The following is a 19,750-nucleotide window of genomic DNA, read 5'->3' on the forward strand; positions in this document are numbered from 1 at the left end:
CCATCGTTGCGTTCTGCTCCTCGAGGCGGTCATTCGAACACCAAATTCGACATCGTGGGCTCTCGTGGGGGGTCGCCAGAGCCCCCCCCCATTTTACTTCAACCGGGAATATGTCAGCTCCGGTACATCCGATTCTGGAAATTTCTTTTTCCGCGCATTCTTCTCTTGGCGCCAATTCGATCGCGGGGTCGTTTGTGTGTCTGCTACATACACGAGCCAAGCTTTTAGACGAAACGTCCCGAAAAAATCCCTATACTTTAACATGGGGCCGGAGGTCGAAAAAAGTTGAAGTCTTTGACCAATTTATTTTCGTTCTAAACCGCCTACGCGTGTTCCTAAGACTCTCTAGAGACGCGTGGTGAAGAAAATATCACGATCCCTCAACTTTTCCGGGCCCCAGACCGATTTTCGGGAAAAAAAATTTCGGGCCCTCTATGACGTAATAATGACCCGAGAATATCTTTTTCCAGATAATTCTCGCCGCGCGCTCATATGCTAGTGAACTGTCGCGTTAGGAGGACGTTTGGAGAGTATTACCGTGCATCAAGAACATATAATGGAATCTCAAGTCGTCGGGTGAGTGAAAATGTCTTCTAATTTCGAAATCCCTATGCTTTAGCGTGGCGCGATTCGGCGAAATAGCTTTTACCGAGTCCAAAATCGCTGGTTTTCGGTCGATAACTCTCTCTGCTCCGGTAACTTCAACATGGCGCGATTTTTAATATTTCTATTGTAGCGATCCCGTTGCAATTCGACCCACGAAAAGAATCAGACTCGACAGGTGTCAAGTTTGCCATATACAAACCAAAGGTCATAGAACGAGGCATCTTCGTAACGTTCATAAGTGGTCCGTGGACAGAATTAAAGAGTAAGATCGCCGTTGGCTTATTTATAACAAGCAGAAGCAAATAAATATTACGTGTCGCAGGTCTGCTCGCTACTTGCGCGAGCCCAGGCAAGACATAAAGCGATGTCGTCCACGGTCTTGGTGTGGTCTCTGCTCTAGATCAGTAGCCACGGCATATATAGCAACCCACTGGAGGATTATTCATTCCGATAAAATACGCGACGGCTTCGGGATAGGTTGCGAGACCTACCAGGAAAACTTTAAAAAGTTGACCTTCGAGTCCGACTTTTCAAGCGTGAGTAACTCTGATGGTAATGTGTCACTTTTTTACCGAAATAATGCAAATCCGTTTATTACAGCTACTCTCCCTGTACGAAAGGCATCGTCAAGTGCAAGCGCTCGACGAAGCCAACACCAAAATGGTCGTCAGCAAACTGAAATCAGTTTTCAAGAAGTTTGTGGTTGACGAGCCGGAGCAATTAGTCACGTACATTTGTAACGCCGACGGGAAACTGTCCGCGAGCACTATTTTCAACACCCTGACGTCGCTAAAGGGATTTCTTGAATTTGCGCGCATGCAGCATCCGGCATTGTTGGAAAAAGTGGTTTCACCGGACAACCAACTGAGAGCCCTACAAATCATCGCGACGTACTCTAGAGCGACCAATAAAAGAAGAAAGCGGCAGCACGAGAAACGTTTGTCTGTCGACATGGACATCATCAATAAAAATTGGCCGAATATCAAAAGGTTCGTGCTAAGATTAAAATATCGCCCAGTTTCAAGTTTATTATGCGTGTTTTTTTAGAATGATCAAAAGCGAAACGTTTAAAAGAGACCTCCATCAACCGTTAACAGACGAAAACGTCCGGGATTGTTTGGCGGCGACAATAATTCAAGTTGGTCTCTCGAGCGGCACGAGATTATCATATTTCCGTAGAGTGACCGGATACGAGCTTAGCCACGCCGTCCGTTCCGTGAACGATCCCGAAATGTTAGTCATACAGGTGAACCACAACAAGTGCCTGTCGAGTCAGGGTTTGTTGGTTATGACGCAAAAAGACTATGACCGATTCAAACACGTAGGTGTTACGAAGATATGAACGTGTAATGGAGCGGTCTAAAACCTCTTTTCGATTTCAGATTTGCAAGCAAACCAATCCAGACTTGGATTTGTCACGGGAAGAAGTCGCGTTGCGAAACTCGAACGGCAAGCCGTTCCAAAATTTATCGGTTTGTGTCGTGGAATACCTCAGTACCCACGAAGTCAGCCTGACGTACCAGCACCTCCGTAAAATAGTCGCCACGATGGCGAGTTCGCTAGACGACATTGGACGATATCATGTTGCGATGTCATCGTCGCACAGCACGGAGGTCGCGAGTCGACACTATGACGGGATAGGCAGGACCAAGAGGGCGGCTGCCGGGGCGATTCTATGCAGAGAAATGCTCCGCAAAGCCGTGAACAGTACACACGATGACTTATATGCGGAGTTGGCCGCGTCAAAAGCTCCCCCAAATGAAGGTATGTAAAGCCCTATAAAATTATAACGTCATATATCTGACCGCAACTGTTTATTAAGGATCATTTGAATCACCGAACCCAACCCCGACCACAGTTCAACCTGAGCTGCCAACAAAGGACGATATCACTAATGATACGCAATCAAACGGAGCTAATTCGGAAACTCTATTCGCTACGGACCGGGACACACGGATCGTCAGACCGACCCCAACCCCGACCACAGTTCAACCAGAGCTGCAAACAGAGGACGATAGCACTTTTCACTCCGAAAATGATACCCAATCAAACGGAGCTAATTCGGAAACTCTATTCGCTACGGACCGGGACACACGGATCGTCAGACCGACCCCAACCCCGAACACAGTTCAACCAGAGCTGCAAACAGAGGACGATAGCACTTTTCACTCCGAAAATGATACCCAATCAAACGGAGCTAATTCGGAAACTCTATTCGCTACGGACCGGGACACACGGATCGTCACAAATGATGGTAATCTATTTGCTATTACCGTCCAAATTCCATTTCTAATCATATTCAAACCCGCAGATATTGACGTCGAGGAAATAGCGAACACGATATGCAACCGTCAGAGAGGGACCAAGACCACGTTGACGAACGAGCTAGTGGAGAAATTGATCAAAGACTCTCGATTGCATGCGTTTCATCACGATCGTGGACCTCTACTGAGCAGGATAGTTCACGAATATAAATCCGAATGCTATTTAACCTTTCAGCAAATGCGTTCAAAAATGAGATTGATCAAGTCGGTTTTAAAGACAAATAAACCTGGATGAACGGAGTTTTGTTCTTTGACTCTTGATTTTGATCCCCAAAATCGTGAGAACGAACGTGGCGCCTACCATGATACGCCTAAGCCCCTTTCACAATGTCGAGAACGCGACGGACGTAAACTCAATACGAAATTTATGTCCGGCTCCACAACCTCACGATGACGGGCATGGATGATGAGATCCCGGACACGTTTTAACGCAAAATAAAGGCGCCAATAAAGTCCCTAACCCTAACCCTAACCCTAACCCTAACCCTAACCCTAACCCTAACCCTAACCCTAACCCCACGAGTCCGTCGGTGTGCGGGAAATCGAAATCGGAGAAAAAAAATTTTCGACCTAGTCGGATTTTTTCATAAGTTTGAAATCCCCATACTTTAACACGGGGCCGAGATCGTAAAAAAGTTGAAGTCCGAAAAAAATTTTTTTCACCTAAAAACCACACGGGCGCGTTCCCCGCACTGTTTGAAGACGCCCCGCAAAGGAATTATCCCGATCCGACAAACGGATCGGCCTCCAGAGCCGGTCAAAGTTCCGATTTCGGCGGGTACTGCTCCGTCGATATCGCTCCCTGTCCGTGTCGGAGACCCGTAAAAGAGGTCTGTCCCTGTTGTAGGCCCTGCACCAGACAACCACAGCGAAATTCAGGACCTCAAACAGTGTCACGGCCCCGTAATTGTCGGTCAAAATTCAAAAAATGGTCAAAAACCGTGTTTCGGCGGGTACTGCTCCGTCGATATCGCTCCCTGTCCGTGTCGGAGACCCGTAAAAGAGGTCTGTCCCTGTTGTAGGCCCTGCACCAGACAACCACAGCGAAATTCAGGACCTCAAACAGTGTCACGGCCCCGTAATTGTCGGTCAAAATTCAAAAAATGGTCAAAAACCGTGTTTCGGCGGGTACTGCTCCGTCGATATCGCTCCCTGTCCGTTTCGGAGACCCGTAAAAGAGGTCTGTCCCTGTTGTAGGCCCTGCACCAGACAACCACAGCGAAATTCAGGACCTCAAACAGTGTCACGGCCCCGTAATTGTCGGTCAAAATTCAAAAAATGGTCAAAAACCGTGTTTCGGCGGGTACTGCTCCGTCGATATCGCTCCCTGTCCGTGTCGGAGACCCGTAAAAGAGGTCTGTCCCTGTTGTAGGCCCTGCACCAGACAACCACAGCGAAATTCAGGACCTCAAACAGTGTCACGGCCCCGTAATTGTCGGTCAAAATTCAAAAAATGGTCAAAAACCGTGTTTCGGCGGGTACTGCTCCGTCGATATCGCTCCCTGTCCGTGTCGGAGACCCGTAAAAGAGGTCTGTCCCTGTTGTAGGCCCTGCACCAGACAACCACAGCGAAATTCAGGACCTCAAACAGTGTCACGGCCCCGTAATTGTCGGTCAAAATTCAAAAAATGGTCAAAAACGGTGTTTCGGCGGGTACTGCTCCGTCGATATCGCTCTCTGTCCGTGTCGGAGACCCGTAAAAGAGGTCTGTACCTGTTGTAGGCCCTGCACCAGACAACCACAGCGAAATTCAGGACCTCAAACAGTGTCACGGCCCCGTAATTGTCGGTCAAAATTCAAAAAATGGTCAAAAACCGTGTTTCGGCGGGTACTGCTCCGTCGATATCGCTCCCTGTCCGTGTCGGAGACCCGTAAAAGAGGTCTGTCCCTGTTGTAGGCCCTGCACCAGACAACCACAGCGAAATTCAGGACCTCAAACAGTGTCACGGCCCCGTAATTGTCGGTCAAAATTCAAAAAATGGTCAAAAACCGTGTTTCGGCGGGTACTGCTCCGTCGATATCGCTCCCTGTCCGTGTCGGAGACCCGTAAAAGAGGTCTGTCTCTGTTGTAGGCCCTGCACCAGACAACCACAGCGAGATTTAGGACCTTAAACAGTGTCACGGCTCCGCAATGTCGGTCAAAAACCCAAAAAAATTCAAAAAAATCGGCACAGACCGATTTTCGAGAAAAAAATTTTCGGGCCCTCTATGACGTGATAATGACCCGGGAATATCTTTTTTCAGAAAATTCTCGCCGCGCGCTCATATGCTATTGAACTGTCGCGTTGGGAGGACGTTGTGAGAGGATTACCGTGCATCAGGAACATTTATTGGAATCTCAAGTCACCGGGTGAGTGAAAATTTCTTCTAGTTGTGAAATCCACATACTTTAGCGTGGCGCGATTAGGCGAAATAGCTTTTACCGAGTCCAAAACCGTGTTTCGGCGCGTACTGCTCCGTCGATATAGCAAGTAGTACGTGTCCGAGACCCGTAAAAGAGGTTTGCGCGTCTTGTAGGCCTAGCACACGACATCCACAGCGAGATTCAGACCTTAAACAATGTCACGGCTCCGCAATAATCGGTCAAAAACCGCCCAAAATGCAAAAAAATCGTCCAAAACCGTGTTTCGGCGCGTACTGCTCCGTCGATATAGCAAGTAGTACGTGTCCGAGACCCGTAAAAGAGGTTTGCGCGTCTTGTACGCCTAGCACACGACATCCACAGCGAGATTCAGACCTTAAACAGTGTCACGGCCCCGTAATTGTCGGTCAAAATTCAAAAAATGGTCAAAAACCGTGTTTCGGCGGGTACTGCTCCGTCGATATCGCTCCCTGTCCGTGTCGGAGACCCGTAAAAGAGGTCTGTACCTGTTGTAGGCCCTGCACCAGACAACCACAGCGAAATTAAGGACCTCAAACAGTGTCACGGCCCCGTAATTGTCGGTCAAAATTCAAAAAATGGTCAAAAACCGTGTTTCGGCGGGTACTGCTCCGTCGATATCGCTCCCTGTCCGTGTCGGAGACCCGTAAAAGAGGTCTGTCCCTGTTGTAGGCCCTGCACCAGACAACCACAGCGAAATTCAGGACCTCAAACAGTGTCACGGCCCCGTAATTGTCGGTCAAAATTCAAAAAATGGTCAAAAACCGTGTTTCGGCGGGTACTGCTCCGTCGATATCGCTCCCTGTCCGTGTCGGAGACCCGTAAAAGAGGTCTGTCCCTGTTGTAGGCCCTGCACCAGACAACCACAGCGAAATTCAGGACCTCAAATAGTGTCACGGCCCCGTAATTGTCGGTCAAAATTCAAAAAATGGTCAAAAACCGTGTTTCGGCGGGTACTGCTCCGTCGATATCGCTCCCTGTCCGTGTCGGAGACCCGTAAAAGAGGTCTGTCTCTGTTGTAGGCCCTGCACCAGACAACCACAGCGAGATTTAGGACCTTAAACAGTGTCACGGCTCCGCAATGTCGGTCAAAAACCCAAAAAAATTCAAAAAAATCGGCACAGACCGATTTTCGAGAAAAATATTTTCGGGCCCTCTATGACGTGATAATGACCCGGGAATATCTTTTTTCAGAAAATTCTCGCCGCGCGCTCATATGCTATTGAACTGTCGCGTTGGGAGGACGTTGTGAGAGGATTACCGTGCATCAGGAACATTTATTGGAATCTCAAGTCACCGGGTGAGTGAAAATTTCTTCTAGTTGTGAAATGCACATACTTTAGCGTGGCGCGATTAGGCGAAATAGCTTTTACCGAGTCCAAAACCGTGTTTCGGCGCGTACTGCTCCGTCGATATAGGAAGTAGTACGTGTCCGAGACCCGTAAAAGAGGTTTGCGCGTCTTGTAGGCCTAGCACACGACATCCACAGCGAGATTCAGACCTTAAACAGTGTCACGGCTCCGCAATAATCGGTCAAAAACCGCCCAAAATGCAAAAAAATCGTCCAAAACCGTGTTTCGGCGCGTACTGCTCCGTCGATATAGCAAGTAGTACGTGTCCGAGACCCGTAAAAGAGGTTTGCGCGTCTTGTAGGCCTAGCACACGACATCCGCAGCGAGATTCAGACCTTAAACAGTGTCACGGCTCCGCAATAATCGGTCAAAAACCGCCCAAAATGCAAAAAAATCGTCCAAAACCGTGTTTCGGCGCGTACTGCTCCGTCGATATAGCAAGTAGTACGTGTCCGAGACCCGTAAAAGAGGTTTGCGCGACTTGTAGGCCTAGCACACGACATCCACAGCGAGATTCAGACCTTAAACAGTGTCACGGCTCCGCAATAATCGGTCAAAAACCACCAAAAATGCAAAAAAATCGTCAAAAACCGTGTTTCGGCGCGTACTGCTCCGTCGATATAGCAAGTAGTACGTGTACGAGACCCGTAAAAGAGGTTTGCGCGTCTTGTAGGCCTAGCACACGACAACTGCAGCGAGATTTAGGACCTTAAACAGTGTCAACAACCGCCCAAAATGAATAAAAATCGTCAAAAAACGTGTTTCGGCGGGCCCCAGACCGATTTTCGAGAAAAAAAATTTCGGGCATTCTATGACGTAATAATGACCCGGGAATCTCTTTTTTCAGAAAATTCTCGCCGCGCGCTCATATGCTATTGAACTGTCGCGTTAGAAGGACGTTTGGAGTGGATTACCGTGCATCAAGAACATTTATTGGAATCTCAAGTCACCGGGTGAGTGAAAATTTCTTCTAGTTGTGAAATCCACATACTTTAGCGTGGCGCGATTAGGCAAAATAGCTTTTCCCGAGTCCAAAATCGTTGGATTTTGGGCCATAACTAGTCCCCGTAACTCGTCTCTATCTCAGCGCCTGTAACTTCGATTTGGTCAATTTCTTTTTTATTGCATTCATCTCTCGGCGCCAATTCGATCGCGGGGTCGTTTGTTCGTCTGCTGCATACACGAGCCCAGATATTGGACGAAACGTCCCGAAAAAAATCCCTATACTTAACACGGCGCGATTTTGCGGAAGTCCAACTTCCCAGAAGAATGCATGGACCGGTTTTCGTGCCGTATCTACTCTCTGGGACGGCCCAGAATGACGAACGACGCACCGACGTGTTGGTATTCGCGCCCCGGTCACATCGGTGTGCGGCTCGACGATGTCCGACCTGAGGGAGGACCGCTATCGGCCTCTAAAGTAGCCTTTGATCAGCCGTGACGTCACAGTCGGCGGAAATCCCATAAGGAATGCCTGGTACGGTTTTCGGCCATTATCTCCTCTCTGGTACGGCCCAGAATGACGAACGACACATCTCTGTGTTCCTAAGCGGGCGCTGGTCACGTCGATGTGCGGCTCGATGGGTGTGGGTCACGTGTGGCGGCGCTAGAGAGTCGCGAATATCGGATTTCTGAGGGGGTTACAGGCCCGTAGCGTTCCTCCCCGAGCACTGACATGCACGAACGACCCATCGTTGCGTTCTGCTCCTCGAGGCGGTCATTCGAACACCAAATTCGACATCGTGGACCCTCGTGGGGGGTCGCCAAAGCCCCCCCCCATTTTACTTCAACCGGAGATATCTCAGCTCCGGTACATCCGATTCTGGAAATTTCTTTTTCCGCGCATTCTTCTCTTGGCGCCAATTCGATCGCGGGGTCGTTTGTGTGTCTGCTACATACACGAGCCAAGCTTTTAGACGAAACGTCCCGAAAAAATCCCTATACTTCAACATGGGGCCGGAGGTCGGAAAAAGTTGAAGTCTTTGACCAATTTATTTTCGTTCTAAACCGCCTAGGCGTGTTCCTAGGACTCTCTAGAGACGCGTGGTGAAGAAAATATCACGATCCCTCAACTTTTCCGGGCCCCAGACCGATTTTCGGGGAAAAAAATTTCGGGCCCTCTATGACGTAATAATGACCCGAGAATATCTTTTTCCAGATAATTCTCGCCGCGCGCTCATATGCTAGTGAACTGTCGCGTTAGGAGGACGTTTGGAGAGTATTACCGTGCATCAAGAACATATAATGGAATCTCAAGTCGTCGGGTGAGTGAAAATTTCTTCTAATTTCGAAATCCCTATGCTTTAGCGTGGCGCGATTCGGCGAAATAGCTTTTACCGAGTCCAAAATCGTTGGTTTTCGGTCCATAACTCTCTCTGCTCCGGTAACTTCAACATGGCGCGATTTTTAATATTTCTATTGCAGCGATCCCGTTGCAATTCGACCCACGAAAAGAATCAGACTCGACAGGTGTCAAGTTTGCCATATACAAACCAAAGGTCATAGAACGAGGCATATTCGTAACGTTCATAAGTGGTCCGTGGACAGAATTAAAGAGTAAGATCGTTGTTGGCTTATTTATAACAACCAGAAGCAAATAAATATTACGTGTCGCAGGTCTGCTCGCTACTTGCGCGAGCCCAGGCAAGACATAAAGCGAGGTCGTCCACGGTCTTGGTGTGGTCTCTGCTCCAGATCAGTAGCCACGGCATACATAGCAAACCACTGAAGGATTATTCATTCCGATAAAATACGCGACGGCTTCGGGATAGGTTGCGAGACCTACCAGGAAAACTTTAAAAAGTTGACCTTCGAGTCCGACTTTTCAAGCGTGAGTAACTCTGATGGTAATGTGTCATTTTTTTACCGAAATAATGTAGATCCGTTTATTACAGCTACTCTCCCTGTACGAAAGGCATCGCCAAGTGCAAGCGCTCGACGAAGCCAACACCAAAATGGTCGTCAGCAAACTAAAATCAGTTTTCAAGCAGTATGTGGTTGACGAGCCGGAACAATTAGTCACGTACATTTCTAACGCCGACGGGACACTGTCTGCGAGCACTATTTTCAACACCCTGACGTCGCTAAAGGGATTTCTTGAATTTGCGCGTATGCACCATCCGGCATTGTTGGAAAAAGTGGTTTCACCGGTCAAACAACTGAGAGCCATACAAATCATCGCGACGTACTCTAGAGCGACCAATAAAAGAAGAAAGCCGCAGCACGAGAAACGTTTATCTCTCGACATGGACGTCATCAATAAAAATTGGCCGAATATCAAAAGGTTCGTGCTAAGACTAAAATATCGCCCAGTTTCAAGTTTAATATGCGTGTTTTTTTAGAATGATCAAAAGCGAAACGTTTAAAAGAGACCTCCATCAACCGTTAACAGACGAAAACGTCCGGGATTGTTTGGCGTTGACAATAATTCAAGTTGGTCTCTCGAGCGGCACGAGATTATCATATTTCCGTAGAGTGACCGGATACGAGCTTAGCCACGCCGTCCGTTCCGTGAACGATCCCGAAATGTTAGTCATACAGGTGAACCACAACAAGTGCCTGTCGAGTCAGGGTTTATTGGTTATGACTCAAAAAGACTATGACCGATTCAAACAGGTAGGTGTTACGAAGATATGAACGTGTAATGGAGCGGTCTAGAACCTCTTTTCGATTTCAGATTTGCAAGCAAACCAATCCGGACTTGGATTTGTCACGGGAAGAAGTCGCGTTGCGAAACTCGAACGGCAAGCCGTTCCAAAATTTATCGGTTTGTGTCGTGGAATACCTCAGTACCCACGAAGTCAGCCTAACGTACCAGCACCTCCGTAAAATAGTCGCCACGATGGCGAGTTCGCTAGACGACATTGGACGATATCATGTTGCGATGTCATCGTCGCACAGCACGGAGGTCGCCAGTCGACACTATGACGGGATAGGCAGGACCAAGAGGGCGGCTGCCGGGGCGATTCTATGCAGAGAAATGCTCCGCAAAGCCGCGAACAGTACACACGATAACTTATATGCGGAGTTGGCCGCGTCAAAAGCTCCCCCAAATGAAGGTATGTAAAGCCCTATAAAATTATAACGTCATATATCTGACCGGAACTGTTTATTAAGGATCATTTGAATCGCCGAACCCAACCCCGACCACAGTTCAACCAGAGCTGCCAACAAAGGACGATATCACTTTACGCACCGAAAATGATACGCAATCAAACGGAGCTAATTCGGAAACTCTATTCGCTACGGACCGGGACACACGGATCGTCAGACCGACCCCAGCCCCGACCACAGTTCAACCAGAGCTGCAAACAGAGGACGATAGCCCTTTTCACACCGAAAATGATACGCAATCAAACGGAGATAATTTGGAAACTCTATTCGCTACGGACCGGGACACACGGATCGTCAGACCGACCCCAACCCCGACCACAGTTCAACCAGAGCTGCAAACAGAGGACGATAGCACTTTTCACACCGAAAATGATACGCAATCAAACGGAGATAATTCGGAAACTCTATTCGCTACGGACCGGGACACACGGATCGTCAGACCGACCCCAACCCCGACCACAGTTCAACCAGAGCTGCAAACAGAGGTCGATAGCCCTTTTCACACCGAAAATGATACGCAATCAAACGGAGATAATTCGGAAACTCTATTCGCTACGGACCGGGACACACGGATCGTCAGACCGACCCCAACCCCGACCACAGTTCAACCAGAGCTGCAAACAGAGGACGATAGCACTTTTCACACCGAAAATGATACGCAATCAAACGGAGATAATTCGGAAACTCTATTCGCTACGGACCGGGACACACGGATCGTCACAAATGAGGGTAATCTATTTGCTATTACCGTCCAAATTCAATTCTAATCATATTCAAACCCGCAGATATTGACGTCGAGGAAATAGCGAATACGATATGCAACCGTCAGAGAGGGACCAAGACCACGTTGACAAACGAGCTAGTGGAGAAATTGATCAAAGACTCTCGATTGCATGCGTTTTATCACGATCGTGGACCTCTACTGAGCAGGATAGTTCACGAATATAAATCCGAATGCTATTTAACCTTTCAGCAAATGCGTTCAAAAATGAGATTGATCAAGTCGTTTTTAAAGACAAATAAACGTGGATGAACGGAGTTTTGTTCTTTGACTCTTGATTTTGATCCCCAAAATCTTGAGAACGAGCGTGGCGCCTACCATGATACGCCTAAGCCCCTTTCACAATGTCGAGAACGCGACGCACGTAAACTCAATACGAAATTTATGTCCGGCTCCACAACCTCACGATGACGGGCATGGATGATGAGATCCCGGACACGTTTTAACGCAAAATAAAGGCGCCAATAAAGTCCCTAACCTATAATTGTGCCAGTTCAAATGTCCGCTAGCTGCAAAACTATAACACGATAGTTTTACGATGTCCCGATCGACCCGATGCATTTGTACAGTCGCATGGTGACTACAACTAAATGTACAGCAACTATGCAAAGTGCGGCAACAATTGTGTTCGAATATTTTAAAATGTGATTTTTTTCGTGGCAGGCATGAATTCACAATAGTAAATCACATTTCCCAGATGTGTGTGGAATGTCAGTTTGCAAGGTCCCGTCAAATAAAGCCTACTCGGAAATACATTGAATTCCCCTATTATTGGTGCCTGCGGCCCGCGGCGCCATCAAAAAGTAGGAAATTGGCCCGCTAGCATATTTGAGTTTGAGACCTCTGTTTTAGATATACATAAAAGTTCTATTAATAGAATCTTTCAATATGATCGAAATTCTTAGCCGTCCTAAAACGAAGGTATATTAGGCTATGCTAAACACTGCGCTCGACGTAATGGAGCTGCAGAATTTCGTACTAAGACCAACTGACGTGGTTGCGAGTCATCAATTCTTAACCCTTTGCGAAAATATAGAAGTCACAATGAGTAAAGCGATGGTGAAGTTAACGCACCGTAAATTTCGCAATGGCTTAAGAAACGCGGAAGCTCGAGCGTAACGGATCTTATGCAAAATTCTTTCAATTTATATGTTTGTCATATTTTGGAATCGGGAGAGGATTTTCACACTAACAGTACTGGAGTTGCCAAAAAGGAAGACATTTAGGCGTCCTAGGACGACAATTTGAAAAACCTGAAAAAGGAGGACAAATCCGCCTAAAGCAGTTCGTATGTTAACCATAATTGAATTGCAGCACCATTACGGTGGCTTTCTGAAGACGATGTCTATGGCAAATTTTTTTTCAACCTGCGAGTTAATTTGGGACCTCATAATTTTTATAGCGCAGAGCCCCTTTAAGAATAAGCAGCTAACAAGTTATGATCGAACGAGGTCCGAGGTTCATTGGTACCCCTGAATATTCTGATGATGTAGAGAAATTTATGCATCTGAACACAATTGGTGCATAAATTAATGCTTCAATTAATACTCGAATAATATAATAACTTATTATAAATTTGCCCTTTGGAGCTAAGCTTGTTAACGGTGCACTGCACTCTAAAAACTATGTGGTCTCAAAGTGAAGGGCGAAACGAGATAATTTTTTAGGCCACAGCCATTTTCTTCAGAACGCCACCGTAATGGAGCTGCAATTTATTGAATTTTTTACAGGGGAATCATGCTCCAGCAGTCACGCAGAAATCGAACTTCATATAGTTGTCTTCTGTAGTTGACTGAACGGTTGCCCGACATATGAGCATGCGACACAATGAAAAACGACAGTTCAGCATGGAACACATCAGCATGCGTCACTTCAGCATGTGACTGGATAACCCAAAAACGTACCCTAACCCGAAACATAGCCTAACCTAACCTAACCTAGCCTAACCTAACCTAAACCCTAACCCTAACCCAACCATAAACCTATAACCTAACCTACCCCTAACCCGTAATTTAACCCACATGCTCATGTGTCGCATGCCAAATTGTCGCATGCCGAAGTGTCGCATGCTGTAATGTCGCATGCTCATATGCCCACGGACCGACTGAACATCTTCCGTTGCACGTGGTGTTTAAACGACCTTTGCTTGTATGACATATTTCCTTTATAACATCGGCTGACAACGATATAAAGTTCGATTTCTGTGTGACTGCTGGAGCATGATTCCCCTGTAAAAAATTCAATAAATTGCAGCTCCTTTACGGTGGCATTGTGAAGAATATGGCTGTGGCCTAAAACTTTTTCTCGTTTCGCCCTTCAATTTGAGACGACATCATTTTTAGAGAACAGTGCCCCTTTAAACTATTCGCCGATTCAACTACATTTATATCTTTAGTATGAGAAGCAGGGTCGTAACCAAGTCACAAGGCTCCGAGTCACAACTCAATGTCACTTTTATAGGATTGACTCGAATCAAGTCGAGTCATTTTCAATTCACCACCGAGTCGAGTCCGATTCTAAGTCAACAAGTAGAGGTTCGAGTCCGATTCATGGTGTTATGACTCAAGTCTGAGTCCAAGTCATTGTGATGACTGCTCAGTTTCCAGTTCCAGTTCTGTTGAAACCATTTTTTATGACTGTTTGGTGATACCGAATTATTCGCATTTATAATACACTGATTTTCCTTTTAGTAGTTTCTGGTAGCATTTTTTAGTGCCAGTACGAATAGAAGAAATGCCAATAGTGTGGTTATTTTAGTATTATTCAAAATTACGGTGGAAATGTCTTTCTTGGCCATCTGAGTCTCGAGTCATGCGCAATGACTCAAGTCGAGTCAATACACAAATTGTTTCGAGTCGTTTTTGTGTTTTGAGAAATTAATGACTCGAGTCAAGTCGAGTCAAGAGAAAGTCATTACATTATGAGAAGTCTCAAATAAGCATTTCTAGCTGAAGTTGGTCATGTGCTCTGGATTCGCACATGAGCATTTAGCAATATCATTTAAAGCTAACATATTGTTTTAATTCCAGGCACATACAGTCGATTTAACGACTTCAAAGTTGACACCTCCACATCTTTTGATTGCACGTCATGAGAATGGAGATGAACAGTCGTGGATTGCGGCCAATGGCATCACCATCAAGCGCAGATCCGAAAACGAAAGAAGACCGTTTGAGATGATTATTGATCTCGTAGCATGCTATTACGCATGGGATCTTAGTTATCCCAAGGTCTTTCAAATATTGCCATTCATTCAACGTGTCGTTGTTGGTGATAAAAATTCAGGATTCCAGTCGAACAAGTTCGTCAATTTTTGGAAAAAATATCAGAATGCCCAGCAATCGATTGAAAAAATGTAGGCTAATTAATCTCCCTTGCTCCAAGTACTTGGACTGTGAGTAGTGCTTTCTTTTGGTATGGAATGTACCTGTACATAGTGGATTTCGTTATTTTTTGCATTTGCACAACAATTAGTTTTTTTTTAGTGGCTAGACTTTTGCTATGCCTTCATTAGTAAGTTTTTCGTTTTTAGTGGCACTGTATATTAGGGCTGTTCCAAAATATCATACTGTTTAGCCAAAATTGGTTTACTATGGCATTTTGGCAATTCAATCAATCATTTGATCATGAAACCAGACAATTTTTGGGAAACAATATTTATTGACAACATTACTGTACATACACCTTGCTTTAGTTCCGAATCCAGGTCTTTTATACTGTTATTACTGTTGAATAGTATATTCTTATCGGAATGAACCCGAATATTTTCGGTCGACACTCGTCAGCAAATCTAGTAGAGAATTGGAAAGAACGTTGTATATCAACAATCGTATCACAAAATATGATGTCAGCAGCATGAAATTTCGAGAGAGCATTCAATCCAATATTCCCAGGTGGTACACGAACTCCTGTTGACAGAGTTTCGGTTGGTGTATTTTATATCTTATCAAAATACACCATTCGAAACTCTGTCAACAAAAGTTTGTGCACCACCTGCATGGGAATAGTGCATTAAACGCTCACTCTCGCGAAATTTCATGCTGGTGAAGGCCTATTTTGTGGTACGATTGTTGATATACAATGTTATTTCCAATTCTCCACTAGTTGCTGACGATTACCTCTGACGAGTGTCATCCGAAAATGATTGGGTTCATTTCAACATGCACAGCACATACTATTCAGTTGTGTATTGCAGTTCTGTACCTGCAAGAATCTCTGTTATTACTGTATCAATCCTGTCTTACTGTGTCAAAAAATTGTTATGTTTTCAATTTGTATTGTCATATTTAACGACAACTTACACTGTTTCTTTTATTGCACATTCCACAACCGATTCTTTTAAAATAAAATATTGTTTCGAGAAGAGCCTGTGGATCCACAGTGTGGAGGTATTTCAGGTACATAATTTCGAGCTCTGCAGCGATAGGTACTGACATGCCACTTCAGACCACACAATATTATGACATACATCGCTACCACGCAATCTATCATCTAAAAAAAAAATCGATTATTGTGTGTTTTTTTTGTGCATAAATGCACGCGTTTTAGCTTACAGTGTAGTTGAATTATTTGAAATTAATCGGGAAACAATATAAAGTTAACGCGAAATATAAAGTTAGCGTGAAATATAACACAACAGAAAAAAAACGCATTCTTTACTCAATACTCACTTTTTGTCATGGAAATGGAGTCGGCGTGGCGATCCATTTTTACACGCTATTTGAACGCAGAATTCAGCAGCTATGTAGAATACTCTTCAAAACGCACAACGGATCATTGTTAAAACTAAACAGTTAGTTGGTTGATGGTAAACTAACTAAAGTTTATTTTTATTTGATTTTGAAAATTCCGTAGTTGTAGTTCTAGTTCTAGTTAAGTGGTTCTCAACCAGGGGTCCGCGAAGCATTTTCAGGGGGTCCGCGAAGCCTCTAAATTTATACCATAGTTGATAATGTAATTTGTGTTTGTTTTTTTAATTGGGAAAATCACGAGGCCTTCTCGCTTCATTAAAAACTCCAAACTCCCATCTACAGAATGGCCGTCTGATATGAAATATCCTGCTGTGAGACTCATTTTAATTGCTAAATTGCCAAGATCCTACTGATAGAAATATTTTCAAGAAAAGTCATTTTTTGCACGCTCCCGCGGGGTCCGTGATGGTCCAAAAGGGGTCAGAGAAGACAAAAAGGTTGATAACCACTGTTGTAGTTGCTGATTTTGAAAATTCAGTAGTTGTAGTTCTAGTCTGGTTTCTACCTCGCCATCTCATCCGCGTAAGCGGTGTCTTACAAAATTCCTAGAAGTGGCCCGTGCTACAAGTCGGCAAATACGGAATGAAAAATAAATAATACCGGCTCGGTGTAAATGACCATAGTGGTAGACCAGTGTTTCATAACCGAGTCACGAGTTAATCCATATTTCCGCATGCGGCCCGCCGCGCCGTTCTGTGCGGCTTGCGAGAGTCTCAAGGAACATTTCAAAAATTTTGATAAAATGCGTACTAAAAATCGAATTGATGCAGGGACTTGACTAACTTTTTCTTACTATATTTCACCATGATATTTCTGAGACAGTGGTTTTCAGACCCCCTTGGAGGCGGTAAAGCATCTGAACGCGGGCGCGAAGTTGAGCTCAACTGGAAAAAATTTTCGCGCTCAGCGCGATTTACATCCTGTTCATAGGTATTGATATGATGAAGTAGGCTACATAGTAGAAGCGTGTTTGAAGCTATAACATGGTTATGATGCTGTCAGCATTGTGTGTCCTGGAACTGAGCCGAAAGTTGAATTACTAAATCTGTGAACAGATCGCTGCTCACAGATTTATACTTAAATCCTGTTCTAGGAATCGGGCCAACCGACTTTCATCTCTATAGTTTTGACAAATTGGTTATTGAGGTCCGCCAGCCTATGAAATCTCGCCACTATATGTTTCTGACGCGTGTACGATATCATCAAAGCAATATTTGGATTGTTTTAAATAAGCACATATATTGCCTCCATGTCCTCACTATATTGCGTTTTGGTTTATAATCCAAATTTTATATAGTGCGGCCCGCGAATGAATTGAGCGAGCACAAAAGTTTGCCCACCCCTGTACTAAACCTATCTCGATATCATAATGATCTGAAGTCCGAATATTTCATAGTAATATATCTTTCAGGTTTCTATCTCTCCATATCCAACGATGGTCTACAATTTGCAATGGAGCCTGCACTTGGATGGACTCGTCTTCTCAAAAAACATTGAAAGTTTTGATGAAGCACTTGCTCTTCTGATCGCGGCTCATTGGATATTTAACATCAAGTTTCAGAAGAATATCAAGCACACTCTCACCTTCATTTCGTCATACCTGCTAAAGCTGCCTGGCGTAGAGCTGACAAATTCCGTTGTGAGGACTACCAATATGTTGCCATAAACAATGGAACTGTCATCATAGTTATGTAGGGTTACCATACGGAGGTTCGAGCGGGTCATTCGGAAGTCGATTGTAAGTGCCTACTTTTAATTTTAGTCAACACCTCTAAATTTAAGTAAAAATATGGTATTTCTGGAGTCATGACTTTCATTTAACACCAAAAGTTTTCCAGCAAAAAATAGCAAAATCTACTGTCATTCTTGATCAACTAACTTTCCTGAATTGGTAAAATTGTCCTCCTTTTCGATTCCGTAATATGGTAACCCTACAGCAGTGGTTCCCAACCTTTTTCCATCCGCGTACCATTTCAAGGTTTTATGCAGTGCTCGCGTACCACCTACACAAGGTACGTGCGCCGAAGGCGATCAAGAATGTTCCTACCGCGTTGAGCTTCCGAAGGCGGCGAAACAGAAAATAAACTGCCCATTTTTAGGTCCAGTATATGATTTCTGTAGTGGGTGGATCCATTTGTGATTACAGAGGTCAAATATATTAAAACGGAATTTGGTTAGGTAAGAATCCCAATCCTTTATGACTAGATCTCTTCCCAACCTTTGTAGACCATCGTTGGATATGGAGAGATAGAAACCTGAAAGATATATTACTATGAAATATTCGGACTTCAGATCATTATGATATCGAGATAGGTTTAGTACAGGGGTGGGCAAACTTTTGTGCTCGCTCAATTCATTCGCGGGCCGCACTATATAAAATTTGGATTATAAACCAAAACGCAATATAGTGAGGACATGGAGGCAATATATGTGCTTATTTAAAACAATCCAAATATTGCTTTGATGATATCGTACACGCGTCAGAAACATATAGTGGCGAGATTTCATAGGCTGGCGGACCTCAATAACCAATTTGTCAAAACTATAGAGATGAAAGTCGGTTGGCCCGATTCCTAGAACAGGATTTAAGTATAAATCTGTGAGCAGCGATCTGTTCACAGATTTAGTAATTCAACTTTCGGCTCAGTTCCAGGACACACAATGCTGACAGCATCATAACCATGTTATAGCTTCAAACACGCTTCTACTATGTAGCCTACTTCATCATATCAATACCTATGAACAGGATGTAAATCGCGCTGAGCGCGAAAATTTTTTCCAGTTGAGCTCAACTTCGCGCCCGCGTTCAGATGCTTTACCGCCTCCAAGGGGGTCTGAAAACCACTGTCTCAGAAATATCATGGTGAAATATAGTAAGAAAAAGTTAGTCAAGTCCCTGCATCAATTCGATTTTTAGTACGCATTTTATCAAAATTTTTGAAATGTTCCTTGAGACTCTCGCAAGCCGCACAGAACGGCGCGGCGGGCCGCATGCGGAAATATGGATTAACTCGTGACTCGGTTATGAAACACTGGTCTACCACTATGGTCATTTACACCGAGCCGGTATTATTTATTTTTCATTCCGTATTTGCCGACTTGTAGCACGGGCCACTTCTAGGAATTTTGTAAGACACCGCTTACGCGGATGAGATGGCGAGGTAGAAACCAGACTAGAACTACAACTACTGAATTTTCAAAATCAGCAACTACAACAGTGGTTATCAACCTTTTTGTCTTCTCTGACCCCTTTTGGACCATCACGGACCCCGCGGGAGCGTGCAAAAAATGACTTTTCTTGAAAATATTTCTATCAGTAGGATCTTGGCAATTTAGCAATTAAAATGAGTCTCACAGCAGGATATTTCATATCAGACGGCCATTCTGTAGATGGGAGTTTGGAGTTTTTAATGAAGCGAGAAGGCCTCGTGATTTTCCCAATT

General features: G+C 44.9%; 2 protein-coding genes and 1 long non-coding RNA gene across 3 annotated transcripts; all 3 read left to right on the plus strand.

The window, feature by feature from the left end:
* Nucleotides 1-403: 403 nt before the first annotated feature.
* Nucleotides 404-3,165, plus strand: LOC145435431 (uncharacterized). The gene is made up of 7 exons (XM_080312708.1): nucleotides 404-576; nucleotides 737-868; nucleotides 929-1,142; nucleotides 1,207-1,595; nucleotides 1,654-1,927; nucleotides 1,989-2,370; nucleotides 2,429-3,165. The coding sequence occupies exons 1-7, from the start codon at nucleotides 557-559 to the stop codon at nucleotides 3,163-3,165; spliced, it is 2,148 nt and encodes a 715-aa protein (XP_080168834.1). The 5' UTR covers nucleotides 404-556.
* A 2,004-nt stretch (nucleotides 3,166-5,169) lies between these two features.
* On the plus strand, nucleotides 5,170-9,887 carry LOC145435093 (uncharacterized). Its single transcript, XR_013913711.1, has 6 exons — nucleotides 5,170-5,280; nucleotides 6,505-6,610; nucleotides 8,821-8,926; nucleotides 9,087-9,218; nucleotides 9,279-9,492; nucleotides 9,557-9,887. It is a non-coding gene; the product is annotated as an uncharacterized LOC145435093 (long non-coding RNA).
* Nucleotides 9,617-10,728, plus strand: LOC145435432 (uncharacterized). Its single transcript, XM_080312709.1, has 3 exons — nucleotides 9,617-9,945; nucleotides 10,004-10,277; nucleotides 10,339-10,728. The coding sequence occupies exons 1-3, from the start codon at nucleotides 9,617-9,619 to the stop codon at nucleotides 10,726-10,728; spliced, it is 993 nt and encodes a 330-aa protein (XP_080168835.1).
* The last annotated feature ends 9,022 nt before the right edge of the window (nucleotides 10,729-19,750 follow it).

This window comes from Botryllus schlosseri, chromosome 3 (genome assembly GCF_051294905.1).
Source record: "Botryllus schlosseri isolate E-star chromosome 3, Bs_hap1, whole genome shotgun sequence".
NCBI lineage: Eukaryota > Metazoa > Chordata > Ascidiacea > Stolidobranchia > Styelidae > Botryllus > Botryllus schlosseri.

Coding starts and splice junctions, on each gene's coding strand:
- LOC145435431 (XM_080312708.1), top strand. CDS start 557: ATGGAATCTCAAGTCGTCGG. Junction 869..928: donor TCCGTGGACAGAATTAAAGA/GTAAGATCGCCG, acceptor TACGTGTCGCAG/GTCTGCTCGCTACTTGCGCG. Junction 2,371..2,428: donor AAAAGCTCCCCCAAATGAAG/GTATGTAAAGCC, acceptor CTGTTTATTAAG/GATCATTTGAATCACCGAAC.
- LOC145435432 (XM_080312709.1), top strand. CDS start 9,617: ATGGTCGTCAGCAAACTAAAATCAGTTTTCAAGCAGTATGTGGTTGAC. Junction 9,946..10,003: donor AATTGGCCGAATATCAAAAG/GTTCGTGCTAAG, acceptor GTGTTTTTTTAG/AATGATCAAAAGCGAAACGT. Junction 10,278..10,338: donor ACTATGACCGATTCAAACAG/GTAGGTGTTACG, acceptor TTTCGATTTCAG/ATTTGCAAGCAAACCAATCC.